Raw genomic sequence first — 17867 nt, 5'->3', positions numbered from 1 at the left:
AAACACATCAGTAACAAAATCTATCTGCTGCACCTAAAACACTAGAACAAGCTGTTGAAAAGAATGAATCTTTATCAAATTAATCAAGTATAACATGTGATTCACTGTCACCTACCCTGTTGACAGTTACTTTTTACCTGCAATATTGACGGTCATTTGTTACCTGTGATTTTGACAGTTAAGTGAAACATGTGTCATGTTATACTTCTTACCTTGACAATCACTTATAACCTTTAATCCGTCACTTGTTTCCTGTGATCTTGAAGGTCATTTGTTACCTTTAATTTTGAAGGTCACTTGTACTTGACTGTCATGTGTTACCTGTGATCTTGACAGTCCACCTGTCGTCCACGATGCAGTTATTGGATTTAAGACGACCATGCATAATTCCTTTTGAGTGCAGGTAGTTCATGCCCTTGGCGATGTCCACAGCAAAAGAAAACCTGATCCCCAAAAATAAAACAATGCAGAGATTTTGTGTAGAGTTGTGGTGAAACAAAGATATATTCTGCTGATTAGACGCTAATGTCATATTGCTTTTACTGGAAAACTTGAGCCTGGTTGCTAAAACCTTTCATCACTCAAGAGAAAAATAAGAATTTTTGAAAATTCCAAACATCACAACATTCTGCATATAAGAATTTGCGGATGGTCTCTGACAGGTTGTGTATTAAATGCTAAATAAGTGTACATCAGGATTAATGTAGATCAGCTATATATATATATTTTGCGATCCATTTCTTTACCATGTCAAATAAATGGCAATATCAGTGTTTCCAAAATTGTTCTCTTCAATATTTTATATAAGCTAACTTTCTTTAGTAAATCCAGTCTGGTCTGGATTTTTGCACCTTCATTGAATTCACTCTGATAATGCATATCTTGTGTGACAAACAATGCCTACCAAATCCATTCACAGGTTCAACAGTTTTAAAAAATCAGCTTAAATAGCCCATGCAATCCATGGCAATATTATTTCAAAACTGATGGATGCTCTCATGCCCGAGGTCTATAATAAATCAAAGCGCTGAAGGCACTGAAGTTGTTCGCTATTGCATAATCTTAGATGCACTTCAGTTTTCAAAATTATGTTATAGCTTTTTATATCGCAAGTTTGAAATGAACACAACCCATTCAAATTTATAAAGAGTGTGTCTTAAAGCACAGGCTGAGATGTGTGTGCACTCAGTTTATCCTCATACTTATTTAATAGAGATAACTTAGACAAAATAACAACAATATGTCTCTATTTTCACAATTGGTTGCTGCACTGGCAACCATCTTTTGAATTGTGTTTCCTTGCTAAAAAATAAGAAGCCTATAATCATGTACATGTTGTGTTGTGTATTTAATACCGTATCTATTTTCTTTAAATTATTGAGCAACACAATTTGCCAACATGACAGACTTTTAATGCAGCATTAAGCCCCGTTTTCCCTGAAAGCAGCCAATATTTACAGATTTCGATGATAAACTGGCAAATGTCATTGCATAAGCTGTTTTAAACACTAGACTGGCTAATATCGTTGAACAAGCTGTAAAACCTTATACATGCTGTCTGCTACAGTGTACCAGTGGTAATACAGTATAAACAGGCAGTGGTTCTCGTTACTAGCTGCAGTTGTCGTCCCTAGCATAGTTAAAGCAGACTGATTTGCAAAACTGTCTCTCTTCTTTAGTGTGGGCTAATGCTCACACTAAAAACTATTATCCATACACATCATACCCTATGATTCAATGATTCATAGACATATCATTCATACGCATATGACTATTAGGCCGTCCTTAAAAATTCTTTTGTTTTGCATAACCTGACCGACCCACTAAAATCGGTCTGACTGAATTTTTTTTGTCACTTTCCAAAAAAAAATTTTTTTTTGCTCGCCGAAAATTCTTTCCGCTAAATTTTGCTTTTCCGCTTATTTGCGTCATTTAATTGAATTCTCTTTCAAGGATATCTAGAATAGCAATGAACAAAAGTGTACCGGTATTTATTTGAGTCGCCTATTTATTTGACATATGCATATGCGATTAATTAGACTTTAAATACAATTAAACCTGTTTTTCTCGTATTCCTTTTAATTAAAATACGCTGCTGTCGTTCAGGATAGTTCGGGAGTTAAAAACAAATTGATTAATTATCACTGTTCAATTGCATTCGGCAATCGGCAGAGATGTGTAATATTATCGCCATGTAACTAATTATTTAATTATACTCTTTAATTCAGATCGGTTAATATTCGCAAGAAAGATGACCGGCCGCTATTTTGAAGGCAGACTGCGATATTAAATGTGTATTCAAATTATACAACATCTGCGCATAAATGACCCAATATTATCCGATTGCTCCACCCTTTCTCACGTTTTATTCGACAACGTCATGTCATGTGAAAGCGAGTTCAATGTTGATTGGCCAGCTACCATGTGCACTTCAATAAAAATAAGGTCAGGTCAAGCGATGTCTAATCGGGTACAGACCGGGTTTTGTTAATTGTTCGAATTGCGAACACTTTCATTGAAACAAAGAGACAAATATAGAAAAACCAGTCTGGATTAAAATGGCGGATGTTTTCAACAAAATTTTACTTGATTTTCGAATTTTTGCAATTTAGATTTTTCTTGAGCCAAATTCTCAATATTTTTGTAAATGGCGCAGATGGCTCAAATGGTGAGCGACAGCACGAGCATTGCGAACGTGTTATTATTGGAATAAATGCTCACTATTACAGGGCTCGCGCTGTTGTTCACCATTTGCAAAAATATAGCGAATTTGGCTCAAGAAAAATATAATTTGCGAATATGCTAAAATCTTGTTAAATTTCATTGAAAACATCCGCCATTATAATCCAGATTGTTTTTTTTTAAACTATTTTTTCTCTTTGTTTCCATGAACCTTTTGAACCGCATATGGTTGCTGGCCTATCAAAATAGAGTTCGCTATGGGGTAATACTGTGTAATTCATGTGCAGATAATGGAATACACAGTTAAAATTGTCGTCTGCCTGCAAAATAATTGCCAATGGCAAAAGTAGTTTAAAAAATAAGCAAACGAAAATAAGCGTAACACTCAATAAATTATTTTTAAGCTGATCACTTTACAACTTTCTACCGGCTATCGATCTGAATTAAAGTATGATAATTAAATAATTAGGTACATGTCAAAGATATTACACCTTTCTGTTCTTGATTGAAATTTAATTGTTATAATTACTTTGTTGTTTTCTACTCACAAACTATGCTATTGTAAAGTAATATGTCAACCAAATAGTATTTTAATTACGTATTTGCTAGGTTACTTGTTTTCATTTTCTGTAGTCAAACGATATGCACATTTTCATGTGCAAAATGCGTACAATTTTTCGGACTCTTGTTTTCGGATAAAGTATTTTTTGTCGATTTTATTATATTTTCGATGTTCTTTTTACAAAAAATAGACTTACGAATACACATGCGGTGATACGGACGGTGCAGAAAAATATTTAACAATTTCCTTTCACGAGGCGTCAGACTTGGAGCTTTATTTGATAATTACCTTTCAGTTTGGTATATGTCGGAGTTCAATTTCAGAAAGAAAAAAAATACTAAAAAAAAAATCCCTACCTACCTACCCATTCAAATATACCTGGGTCGGGTTATGCAAAACAAACAATTTTTTAAGGATGGCCTTACAGGCTAGTTGAAAGTGAGAAAACATTGGGGCTGTGGATGGCTAAGACATGGGATGCATACAAAGAATTATTAAAATAATGTATTTTATTCAAAGTTTATTCCACAAATGATCTCTTATTCGTTTTTCACATTTAAATCTGATCATTATAGCTTAATTTGTTGTTTTGATCTTAAAGGGACTTGTTTCCAGTTTAGTAAAATGACGGTTTTGCAATTTATTGTCAAAAAAATAAACAAAAAGTGTAAACATTCTGTTTACTTAAGTACTTGGGCTTGGCCAGGTTTGAATTTGGACAATCTTTGTGAGTGATCAAAATCTAAATAAATTTCACTTACTATAAATATTTTTACAATTTTTCTTTACCCTGACACACCCAGGCAGTGTCTTATTTAAAACAGATGCATGATTTGAATGTTACCAGAGGACCACTCACTATATGATGTTACATGCCAAACATACATCGCTTTGCCTTTTTGTTTCAGAAGACAGTTACAATTTCAGTGTATAAGTCTACATAAAATGTGTGATCCAGAGGCATGATGAGAAAAAACTTGGTTCAGGACCATTATATGAAGTAACATGCCAAATATTTCACCTGTTGGCCTTTTTTGTTAATTTGTTTTCTCTTTATAAGTTTATATTACTTATGTGACCCTTGACCAGTGGGGCATGATTTGAACACCCTTTGTAAAAGACTTCAAGCCTTTTCATTAGAGTTAAAATTGTTTCATGCTGAACAAGCGATGTGTTGCGAAACACTATGTATTTATTTGACCTTGAAGGATGACCTTGACCTTTCACCACTCACAATGTGCAGCCCAATGAGATACACATGCATATACCAAATTTCAAGTTGCTATCTTCAATATTGCAAAAGTGTACATTAAATTAGCAATTTTGACCCATATATTTGATCTTTCACCTTGAAGGATGACCTTGACCTTTCAGGACTCAAAATGTGCAGCTCTATGAGATACACAGGCATGTCAAATATGAAGATGCTATCTTCAATATTGCAAAATTTATTGCAAATGTTAAAGTTTGCACAAACAAACCAACCAACAAACCAACCAACAGACAGGGCAAAAACAATATGTCCCCCACCATTGTGGATGGGGACATAAAAATGATTTTACATCATTGCAAAACACACTGTTATAATCCTTTTCATACCCTATACTTTGAATTGAATCGAAATTGCTTGTAGATTGCACTTTTTCCATTTCAAAATGTTTCTGGCCTACCTGGGGAAAATGTAATATTCTCATTCATCTGACGATTCAGAAGTTCAGCTAAAGAGAAAAGCTGGGTCAAAACAGCCAAAAAATGACCCTCCCCTGGCGGCCATGCTTTTCAATAGATTGGAACCATATTGTAAAATTATTCATGATATTACAAACAAGAGATGTGTTTGTAAGAAACACAATGACCCCTATTGCGCTGCTTTGAGCCAAAAATTTGACCTCTGACCTTGAAGGATGACCTTGACCTTGACCTTTCACCACTCAAAATGTGCAGCTCCATGAGATACATATGCATGCAAAATATCAAGTTGCTATCTTCAATATTCAAAAAGTTATGACCAAAATTTAATGAAGGTTAAAGTTTAAAGAAAGAAAAATACAATGATATTTGACATTTGATCTGAAGGAAAGAGTTTTTTTCACCTATAGGGGAATGGTGGCGGGGCCCATCCTAAGGGGAAAAACGCGTCGTTTTTTAGGAAAAGGGGAAAATTAACAATTCACTCTTTTATATGTTATGATATTTATTATATGAATACACATGTATGTATGAATGTAATATTCACAGCTGAATGTCACTGTCCTTTTTCTTAAATATAAATCAATGATTTGTTCGACATTAGTTTCAGACAGTTCAGCCATCATGCACAGTTTCAGTTTTCCTAGCCATTTTGAGTCTAATTGGGATTTTTTTAAATCGATAAAATGGCAAATTTCAACATTTTTTATCAATAAAATGGACCAAATGGGAATGTTTTTATCAACAAAAATTGGCATTATATAGATACATCAGGCCTTTTCCTGGCCATTTTGGAAAAAAAGCAAACAATTCACGTAAAAAGTCCACTGATTTGGGAAAAAACTAATTTAATATAACTCTTTATACTAATTCAAAATCATATTAATTATAGTTATATACTTTGTTAGTTGTTTATGAAATAAATTTGAGATATATTTATCATTAGACAGTTCTTTCAAAAAAAAAAATTTTTTTTTTTTTTTACTTCTGGAGGGGATTTTTTCTACAATATTGGGGGAAACTAAATACTCTTTATTGAGGGGAATGGGGCCGAATATCGGCCCCGAAATTGCCATAAAAAAACACTGAAGGATGACCTTGATATTTCACCATTCAAATTGTGCAGCTCCGCGAGATACACATGCATGCCAAATATGAAGTTGCTATCTTGAATATTGCAAAAGTTATCAAACTTTAATCAAGGTTAAAGTTTTGGGACACACACAATAAATGAATGAATGATGACAAACAAACAGACAGACAGGCCAAAAACAATATACCCCCAATCCGGGGGCATAAACAGTTCTGACCAAGATCAACAAAGACTGGACTGTAATCGTTACTTTAAGAGTGTTAACATGGTTTTACTATAGCCATATAAGGAAACATGCCCCATACCCTAGGGGCCATGTTTTTCAACAAACAGGAACCATTTTCGAACTCATTCAAGAAATAGTTGGAACTCATGTTATTTACGATAAAAGTGCTCAAGAATTTCAAGAAACACAAACATTCGCCATTTTTCTTAAGTATCAAATAAATTTTGGCATTTGTTACTTTTAATAGATGTGATGAAATAATGTCTAATCGGGGTGTTTTTTTCCCCACTGAACACGCCTATAACGCCTGACGTGATGTTCATGTTTTTATACAACACCAAGTACAACCTCACTTTCCATGCAAAGTTCTACATGTCTGTATAATTTTCGCGAGATTTTTATTGAGACAAAGGATATAGCACTGTTTTTTTGACGCTAGAATTTTATTTGACAAAATTGTGCATACCCACTTTAATGTTGCGTTAGCATTAAAATTCGGAAGCGTATTTAGGATTACAAATTGAGTAATGCTCATTTGAGAATCAAACGAAACATTTACAGTTGTGCGTTAATAATTCAACGATAATTTGTTAAAGCGCATTATGTGTTGAATAAATGTTTTGACCATATTATGCATGAAATGCACAATATCCACGAGGATTTCACCCGGTTGCCATCATCAATCTTCTAAGTAAGTGGCTGAGATTTCATTGTGGAGGTGTACACCGTAGGGACCTATGAGTGTGTTAGATAACAAAGAAAGTCAACTGCCATAAATTACTCTTATGAAAATTACGTCACTCGTCGCCTTCATGATATTACTGCAGGTACAGGAATGACTGCTTACTAGTGTTGTCGCTCATTCAACGATTTTCCATTACAACGACGATCCGCCTTTAGGCGGGCTTTAAGAGTGTAAAGAGATACATGACGTAATTGACAGAGGATAATAAATCAGCTCTCACAATTTTTCGAGGAAGTCAATATCGCTCTGATCTTAAGAATGCCTAGTTGTAGTTAATGAAAATACACACTGATCAGAAAATTTCAAGCCCCCTGCAGACTTAGATTTCGAATTTCAAGCGCCCCGGCGAGGGACCTTACAATGGAATGTGGAAAGCTCTGATTCTTCATAATATTTCGTAGACCGCAATATTAATCTTATTTTATTGAAATTTTATCATTGCGTTCTTACACTATGAAATCATATAAAAAAACAAAACATTATGGCTCATATTCAAGAGCGCAACAGCACACTTGGAAAAATGCAGGCCGGTCTGTCATTAAGACATTCCAACACTTCCACTCGCAAAAGATGAAACCAGATGCGCAAAAATGTCAATGCCTCGCAGATAAATGATTGTATCATAAGCTTGCAATGAATGTTGTCAAAATCTTTAGTCTTAATTGAGATATTCAAGGCTGAAGTTTTGCATAAAAAAAGTCTTCATGTGTACATGAGCACTGTTGATTTGAAGTTAGAATTTGTTAACGTTGTGTCGACATTAAAATATGGAAGTGTGATTTGGATTACAAATTCAAATATGCTAATTTGAGAATTCAACAATTCATTTATAGCTCACTGTGCGCTTTTATTTCAAGGATAATTTGCTACAACATTTTAGGTGTCAAATATGTTTAGACAATATTATGCATGAAAAGTCTATTTCCACGAGGATTACACCCAGTTTCCATCAGTCTCTTAAGTAACTTGCCACGAATTTATTGTTGAAGAATACACCGTAAGAACCAATTAGTGTGGTTGATATGACAAAGCCTACAAACTGCAATAAACTACTGAAATCATTGATTGATAGTGACAAAGATTATTCAAACTCAACTGATTCACAGCTGGTCAATCTTCCAGTCGTCGAAATTCGCACTATAGTCCAACAGCAAAAAACTAGTATTTTTTCTTTCGGGCTTGTAGGAAATCCAATATTACAAACCCGACGTGCTTGTACAATTCATTAAACAGAAAACGAGTTTCCCTTTCATTTTCAATATTTGTAAACAAAGTTTTGAGCCGCTTAAATCAAAAGCCGCTTATGTTTTAACACACTGCGCACATGTGCTGGGCAATCAGCCGATAATTGGATTACTGCGCATAAAGCGCATGGTTTTGTGGTTCCCAGATTACTATTATGTAAAATAGTTGTTTTGCAATGCGTTGGGGACACAGAGAGACTCTCTGTGTCCCCAACGCATTGCAAACTGAGTAATGGCCAAACAGTTGTCATTCAAGTACGTCGTTGAGGAATGCGAATCTGAGGTAACTGTGATTTACGCATTTGTCAACTGGCTTTTTGTAGAATAACCTGGCACTTAATTGCTTATATATTTTCTGGTGGTTCAGGTTTGCTCTCTCTTTCACATGGATATATGGGATACATTTCTGCTAATTTTTTACCTAAACTTTATGTATATATTTATAATTGTGATTTGATTGAAATCCGTGTGTGAAATTAATTTCTTCTTATTTCAGTTCTGAAAGAGGCTGGCTCAGATGACTAGGAAGCTAACTTGGATGAGGATGAAATTAATAAGAGATTTGTATTGTATTCTAAAGATTGAATAAATGAATGCTTCTTTGGATGTTTTATGTTATGTTTATCTGCATTTTTAACAAAAATGTTTGGGCTAGTAAAATCTGACTCGGGCTTGTTCAAATTCCCATAGTACTAGCCCGACTTGCTTGTAGATTTAAATCTGAATTTCAATGACTGATCTTCAGTACCAAGGGGCCATAAAACATACATTGTGTAAATGATTTTGGGTCTTGTTATGATTTTGATAGTAATGAGACTGTTTGGCAAAACTTGTTTACCATAGCGAAAATATCAGAGACAAAACGGCAGTGATTAGGTTGATTCATAGTTTACATGTTCCCCTATTATTAAACACAAGGACAGCCACCGCAAGGGAACCAAAATAATTAATATCTGATTGTTTTGTTTATGTCCATGTGTTTAAGCTGCATTAATAGTGGCATATTTTTCAGATGTGCAAAAGTTTGGACATTTTTTTTCATGCAAAAGGATAAAGAAATCAAAGGATTTCTTTTTTTTTTTAATTTAAAGATGATTTTAAAGGAATCTGACAGACTCCCAAAGCACAAAAACAAAGAGTCACATTTTAATGAGTCTCCAACTCCTGTAAGTGTTGAATGCTGAATTATGTTTGGAAATCACAGGAAAATACAAAATGATTTTGATGTGGACATTTCAAAAGGATCACAGTTATTGGAAGCAAAAAAACACAGGAGAGTAATTCCATAAATATATATTGCATTACATTGCTAGACCTTCAAAACTACGAATGTCTGAGATCTTTCACCATGTCTGAAAACAACAAATGGCATTACAGCTGCCTACCTGAATGCCCAGTTCAGAGGGATTTCTTCATTAAGAAGCACGTCACTGATGTTTCCCTTGGCGCAGTACTCTGTGAGGACCCAGATATTTGGTAAAGTGACGCTGGCGCCTATGAACTTGCACACGTTAGCTTGGTCACATGCCCTAGAGAGGAAACATGAAGTGGCATTGTGAATCTATGAATAGCACAGGTACACAATTTAATGACGATATTGTAAACAAAAATTATGTTAAGAGTGTTCAGTCATAAACCAGACAACTCTTTGGAGCACATAAATTAAGGCCTTTTTTTAAGGCAAATCTTTAAGTAGATCATGCAAATGTATATTTGTAAAGGTAAACAAAAACACATGACACCACTATCACATCAATTTAATGCAAGCAATTATGTAAGTGACTGAAAGGTGAAATTCATAAATTTTGTCTATTGATAAGTTTTAAGGGGCTCATTCACAGTTTTGTGTACAGTCAATCTTATGCTTGCGACCACTTGAATTAAGCGACCTTTGTCTTATGCGACCACTTTGAATCCCGCTCGAGCGTTTTTACTACATTTTCATATTTTATTAGGGCGACTTTTGTCTTACAAGACCAGCGACCACTGATATTAGTGTATTTTGATGTCCAAGTCTTGAATTAAGTGATCGCTTTGCGGTAAAAGTGGTAAATCTGTTGACCATTCAGGTACAAATCAGTGTTAATTGTTTATCTAAGCCGATAAGATGATCGATAACATCTTTGTCTTGATTTCACACCAGCCATTTTCCTTTGTCTCGATGACCGGTTCTGACCGGTGTTAATGCTGACTGCGTATCAATTTGTGGTGCTGAATAATACAGTGATGTATTGCCAACAGTCTACAGATTAAAGAGTTTATTATCTGGGACCTTAAGTGACAAATTTGATCGCCAATTTTATTGCAGAAACAATGCGCAGACGCGTCAAACATTTTCAGTGTTCTCGAGAGGTGTAAAAAATAAACTAATAAACTATTAATCTGTAATATGTGTCTAAATCCGTTCATTAAAAAATTGTAATTGTTATTATGCTAATAAGTTTGTGTTAGTAAATTTTCCAATCAGGTCTGTGTATTTAGTTTTCAATCGAGGTGTTTTATTTATTTCCCTATGTACCATAATCGAGTAACATATATATATATATATATATATATATATATATATAGAGCTATATATATATATATATATATATATATATATATATATATATAAGCTTAAATGCAGAAATTAAAATGTCAAAACGGAAAGTGTTAACGTTAAATGAGAAAATTCGGGTATTGGAAGTGTCGAAGAGTAAAAGTGCATGTAAATTTATCGCAAATGAGTTTGGAGTCGGAAAAACCCATTCTCTGCAGTGCAAACCATTTACATTGTATTTAGAATTAGAGAGAACACAAAAACTAATTTTAAGTAAAACTTTCTTTTATTCATTTTATTTATATGTAGATTCATTTGATTACACAAGCTGACATCATTGTGTCAAAAGGAGATAATTAGATGAATTTACTTGCTAATAATTAAATCTGTTAAGTGATTTTATTTGCTTTTATTTGTTACAGCCTTTGCCATTTGGTTTGGGAAAAATGGCGCAATAAACAATGAAATTGGAAAAATAGCACGATAAACCATGAAATTGGGGAACATTTAGCATTATAAATATGATTATAAGTAACAGAATTAAAAATATTTTTTTAAGTGCATGTTTGACAGCATTTTTATATTATAAAGTGCTGCTTTAATGTCTTCTTACAATGAAGACAATATTCAATTAATATCCATCCACATGCATATTAAACTTACAATAATCTATAGATTCTTAAATACACCATTTGATTATAAGTTCTTTTATAGTAGCTATTAATTTAATTCAGTATTTTTTTAAATTAAATATCATAAGGGGAAAACATAAACAAATATTGACAAACACCCTTTAGTGTTCTTGTTGTGTTAATAATGTATTAAATGGAGTTAAAATAATATATTTTATTTGTTTACCTTTCAATATCTTGCACTTGACAACCTCAGTTCAATGCTATTTCATTAAACTGTACAGCGTAACAAACATAATAAAGCAGAATATGCATATGAATCTGAGTATACACAGATCCACTAACATATTAATCAAATCATGTTTGTCTCTTTCCGTTTGCGAACGATACTCATTATAATAAATGCTTTAACTTTGTGAGTAGACTGAACTACAATTTTCCAACACTTGTTTCCGTGACGCACATTCACGGTGCATATTTCTGATAAATATTTTATTTTTATTTCAAACGTAGTATTTTGCGTGAATTGACACACGGATTACATTATTCCCTAATGACCATATGATATCCGTTGTTAATTTGAATGGTATTTATTATATTCGCCGTTAATCGCAATTTCTCGTCTGCTTGCCGCCATCTTGGACGTGTGTAAAAACAGGCGTGCTCATTCCCGATACATCGACTATTGTCGGTATTCTCCGCAATAGAGAGAGAGATGTGTATACTGGATAGCAACGTAAAATCGTATATATTCAGCTAAATTTGAGAACCAATACGCAAGTCAGTTGTTGTTCGGTGACGACTCGACAAGCTCGATCAGCACTCGTTCCCCGGGTGGCTTGAATTTTAACGTTTCTTACTACGCAAGGGCCAAAATGATTATGTGTGATAAATTACCCATAAAGACCGAAAATAAGCAAAAGTACGATTAAAAACTGAAATTTGACCATTTTGATCAATGGATCCGTAGTTTTTCAGTACAAATCCGTAGTGCGTAGTTTAGCCAAATAATCCGTAGTAACTACGACAATCCGTAGAAGTAAACAGGTCTGTTACCTTGACCTTTGACCTAGTGACCTGAATATCAATAGGGGTCATCTGCCAGTCATGATCAAGGGGGGAGTGAGAGGGGGTATAATATGGGGTGTGGTAATTTATTAGATGTTTAAAAAAAAAAAAATTGGGGGGTGGGGGTGGGGGGGGGGGGGTAGGGGGGTAGAGGGAGTGAGAGGGGGGTAAAATGTGGTGTGTGGTAATTTATTAGATATTTTAAAAAAAATAATTTGGGGGGAGGGGTGGGGGGTAGGGGGGTATAATTTGGGGTGTGGTAATTTATAAGATGTTTGAAAAAAATTGGGGGGGGGGGGGGTTGGGGGGTGGGGGGTAATAATGTGGGGTGTCTTAATTTATTAGATGTTTTAAAAATAAATTGGGGAGGGTGGGGGGGGGTAGGGGGCAGGGGGGGGTAGGGGGTGTGGGGGGGGGTAGGGGGGTGGGGGGTGAAAGGGGGGTTATAATGTGGGTTTGTGGTTATTTATGTTTTAAAAAAAAAATGGGGGGGGGGGGTGGGGGGTAGGGGGGGTGGGGGTGAGAGGGGGTAATAATGTGGGGTGTGGTAATTTATAAGATGTTTAAAAAAAAATTGGGGGGGTGGGGGGTAGGGGGGGTGAGAGGGGGTAATAATGTGGGGTGGGGTAATTTATTAGATGTTTAAAAAAAATTGAGGGGGGGAGTGGGGGGGTTAGGGGGAGGGGTGGGGGTGAGAGGGGGTAATAATGTGGGGTGGGGTAATTTATTACATGTTTAAAAAAAAATTGGGGAGGGGTGGGGGGTGGGGGTAGGGGGGATGGGGGTGAGAGGGGTAATAATGTGGGGTGGGTTATTTATTAGATGTTTAAAAAAAAATTTGGGGGGGGGAGTGGGGGTGGGGGGTAGGAGGGGGGTAGGGAGGAGTGAGAGGGGGTATAATGTGGGGTGTGGTAAGGTTTATTAGATGTTTAAAAAAATAAAGGTAGGGAGGGTGGGGGTGAGAGGGGGTAATAATGTGGGATGTGGTTATTTATTAGAGGTTTAACAAAATAAAAATAAAATGGGTGGGGGTGGGGGTAGAGGGGGGGGTAGGGGGAGTGAGAGGGGGGTATAATGTGGGTTGTGGTAATTTATTAGATGTTTAAAAAAAAATTGGAGGGATGGGGGTAGGTAGGAGTGAGAGGGGGGTATAATGTGGGGTGGGTTTATTTATTAGATGTTTAAAAAAAATGGGGGGTGGGGGGGGGGGGGGTGAGAGGGGGGTTTAATGTGGGGTGTGGTAATTTATTAGATGATGTTTAAAAAAAAATTGGGGGGGGGATGATATCCTCTATTCATTAAACATGAAATTTTAACTTATTGCATTTGTTTCCCCTGTATATAAGAAAGATATAATAGTGTATTACCTCTCCTGTCCTGCTTATATTTATATTAATCAACACCAAATTAAACATTAACACAATATTTAATATACAAAATAAAAAAAAAATCATATTCTAATAATATTTTTACTGATCCACTTTATTTTACTCAAAGGATGATGTTTCATTGGACTGATAATTATAGATTTAGGATTACAGACCAGTTGCTTCAGTTATATTGTTCAGAGTTCGCCCTGTTGGCCACGTATGCATTCTTGAGTTATCATCCAAAAATCATTTAACTATTTCGGGTCAACGTGACCTTGACCTTTGATCTCAAAATCAATAGGGGTCATCTGCGAGTCATGATCAATGTACCTATGAAGTTTCATGATCCTAGGCCCAAGCGTTCTTGAGTTATCATCTGACAACCACCTGGTGGACAGACCGACAGACCGACCGACCGACATACCTACATGAGCAAAGCAATATACCCCCTCTTCTTCGAAGGGGGGCATAAAAAGAAGCCTGCTCTGGGGTTCAAACTTGGGACCTATCAAAGCAAAAGCTAAAAAAGCTTATACTACAATATTCATGCATTTGAACTCGGGATTGAAGTTTAAACACCATGTCATGCAGTAATAATGTTTAATTAGTCAGATAGCATAACAATAGATGATGATTTATCAATAAACAAATATATATTTGTTTATATATTTCTAAGTTAACTTTTCTAGTTCAATTTTAATTCCTATATTCTTTTGTGAATCTGTAACTTTTTTTAATTGTTATTTTGCCAAACAGTGAACAAGTCCCTATTGTGTAATAAAATGTTTGCATTTCATCTCCTCCAAACCCACCTGACTGCTCTGACCTCCTTTCGGATTGGCATGGTGAGGGAGAACTCCTTCTTATTTACTACACGCACCGCGGCAGTTCGACCTTGTCTGCAATAGACAATTAATGTATACAAAAAAATAATTCACCTTGTACTTTAACTCAAAATTAACAAGCAAATTCGTTGAATTGATATCCCCCGTTATTATTCTTCTGGACACAAAAGTTGGACCTTTGACCTCAATGTGTGACCTTGACCTTAGCCCCTAGGACTATAGGTGTTGAATGTGAAGCAACCCCAGATGATTGATGACAACTATGGCAAGTTTCATGGCTCTGGCACATGTGTTAATGGAGATAAAGCTCTAAGCTTATATTAAAAAGCATTTTTTCAAGATACTAAGGGCCATAACTCCATTATTAACAGATGGTGTACAATACCATTTGGCATGCATCATCCTCTTATCCATATATATACTCATACTAAGTTTCAATGAAATCCGCCAAAGCACTTTCAAGATATGGCTGCGAACAAAAAAGTTCCGGACGGACAGAAAGACGGACAAGACAACGCCAAAATAATATCCCTCCGCCTATGGTGTTCTTATTGCACGTAGCCATTTTTGCAATGTATTCTGTGTACACAGACATAATGAACAGTAGCAAAATATAACGATTTACATACCAGTAAACTGCCATTATTACCTATGCAGTGACACTAATTGGTTATTTCTTAAGTGTTAAAAACAAACCCAGCCATGTGTAAACAACACTGTCACTAATTGATTGTTTTGCGTGCCATAGTAAGCCGCGAAATACTAGCTAGAACCGTTCTGTTGCATAAGTTAGCAAATTCTCAGATTAAAAACATGTCAGTTAGTGATCATGCTTGTTGGATTTTTGGAAGCCATAGCCGAAGCGCGATATGTTGGACAGCGCTATATACTGGTCCGTGATATATCGGCGCTGCAGTGTACTGAAATGTTAAGTCAAGATATTCAAGTATTCAAGTTTAACAATAATTGCTGCAATAGAAAAATCACCAATGTAAGCCCTTGTGGAAGGGTGAGGAAACATCCCTCAAAGCTTTATGAACAACAGCGGGGCTTCAATGAAAAAGATATGTTCTCACCTTGTTACAGCCACGAGAGGTCACACAAAGAATAAGCTCAGAGCTCCAGATAAGCATCGTTTTATCGTTATTATGATTTTTTTGAAAAACAAAAATAAAATCAAAATGCATCGTATCAAAATGAATTGAGACAGATGGATCCGAATTATGACCTGCTGACCTGCTGTTTGATCATACAGAATTTCGAATTTCTGCGCAGCAAAAGTTAAATGATAACGAGATTTCCGATACCGGATCCATAAATTACTTGATTGTAGCCTATAATATTTACATTTCTGTTTCCGCTGATCTGTTTACAAAATTAAACATGGTGGCTGCTAAGCATGAACGAGTTCAAAAGAAACTTCATTCTGCAACAGTGCCAAGCATACTTAGTTTCATTTTGCGGCCAAAGTCTATTGTTGGCTATGGATCAGTATTTAGGTAAAAATTACATCCTTCTTTATGACTGTGTCATGATTCTTGATGGTACTTTCAATTTGTATGTAGACACGTTTTCATGCTTTCAATTTGTATGTAGACACCTTTTCATGCTTGATGACACTTACATCTTGCCTGATGACCAATGTCTATTTACATTCTGTTTAATGGTATCATTCATGAGTACAGATGCAACATTCTTGTTCGTAAATTGCATGCTGTGTATGTGTATGTTGGTTTGTGCAGAGAGACTTGTACAATAGGTGCAGTGCATAATGGAATCAAACATTGATGCGTTGAATAAATTAACGCGATAGCAAGTAAGGGTGTCACGTTTAAACGGTCGCGTTTCGTTTGTTGCTGAAAAACGTTTGCTAAAAGAGTAAACGTTTAAACGACAGTCAATATCAATATAATAAATATTGGGGTGCAAATAACGTAGCCGACCAGCCGTACGAAGTATATCGATGACAAACTGCGAAATCCGGGTAGTTGCGGTAAATCCGGGCTACCGAATTCGGCAATAATTTATTTCTGATTGGTTAGCGGATGGCACAGACATGTGCGGGAACTAACGGAAAATCTTCGCTACTTTCCGAAAATCTTACAACTTGGCAACGAAACAGTGCATATGCCGCCATCTTGGAATATTTTAATTCTTGATTAGCCAAGTCAAACACCGCGGTAGCATGTTGAAAAGCAATATTTTAACCAAAATATATATTGATTACGTTTTTGCTAGTTAACTGGTTTTTCATTTTCTGCGATCAAACGATATGAGCATTGTATTTCATATGCAAAATACGTGCATTTAATTGCTTCGGAGTTTGTTTTCGGAAACAGTATTTTCATCGATTTTACATTATTTTAGACGTTCTTTAAATTGTTTTTATAGAATTACTAATACACATGTGGTGATTCGGATGGTCTGTTTTATAATATTTTATGGTTTTAATATGACGTTATTGCGCGAATGGGATTTGCACTGAATATTACTTCCGGAAATAAAATACTATTTTCGGTTTGGTAATGCGATGGTACTGATGCTTTTTAAACGGACATAGGGATACCGTTTAAACGGTAACGTTTCTTTTATTTAATTTAGTTTAAACGTTTAGAAAAATCTGTAAACGTGACACCCTTAATGGCAAGATGTGAGTTTAAACCCAAGCACAAAGCAACATACAATCATGCATGATACAATGATGTCAATTGACAGTCGTTCCGAAATTCTACGGACGACTACGGAAATTTACGGCATATAACGGAAATTTTATGTTACAGCAGAAGTTGCGCCCCTTTGTGTGATATTTGCTACTGAACCGTAATTAACCGCGTGTTTGCAGACATAACTTTTTTTGTTAATGACTAACCATAGTTTTTGTACAGTCATTTACCTTCAGTAACCAAAGTAACTCTATGGGTATATTTCAATATATGCTACTAATACATGTATGCAGAGCTTCAGATAAGACGCTTATAGTCTTAAATGAATTAAAATAGTAAAAGTGTAGATTTAAATTCTTTGCGTACGGTTACACATTGGAAAAATAAAATAAGAATTCAAAATGTGTGATCATGCGTAAAACTCAATATCAATGCATATAATGTAAACATTTCATCAATGAGTTCTCATTGTCTAGGCCCTCATTAAAATTATGAAATCAACAGCACTT

General features: G+C 35.3%; 1 protein-coding gene across 9 annotated transcripts in view; it reads right to left on the bottom strand.

Annotated features, from left to right (window-relative positions):
• LOC127861598 (speract receptor-like) overlaps positions 1-17867 on the bottom strand; it is a 767747-nt gene that overhangs the window by 460996 nt on the left and 288884 nt on the right. For all 9 annotated transcript variants that reach the window (XR_008040289.1, XR_008040290.1, XM_052400229.1 and 6 more), the window contains 3 exons: positions 14663-14749; positions 9627-9770; positions 322-443 (listed from right to left, as the gene is read on the bottom strand). Coding sequence is in view for 7 of the 9 variants with exons in the window: in XM_052400229.1 (XP_052256189.1) it covers positions 322-443; positions 9627-9770; positions 14663-14749 (353 nt within the window). In the remaining 2 variants the exon portion in view is untranslated. The remainder of the gene's footprint in view (positions 1-321; positions 444-9626; positions 9771-14662; positions 14750-17867) is intronic.

This window comes from Dreissena polymorpha, chromosome 16, assembly GCF_020536995.1.
Source record: "Dreissena polymorpha isolate Duluth1 chromosome 16, UMN_Dpol_1.0, whole genome shotgun sequence".
Taxonomy (NCBI): domain Eukaryota; kingdom Metazoa; phylum Mollusca; class Bivalvia; order Myida; family Dreissenidae; genus Dreissena; species Dreissena polymorpha.
The sequence above is the reverse complement of the archived record's forward strand: the minus strand, read 5'-3'. Positions and strand labels throughout refer to the sequence as shown.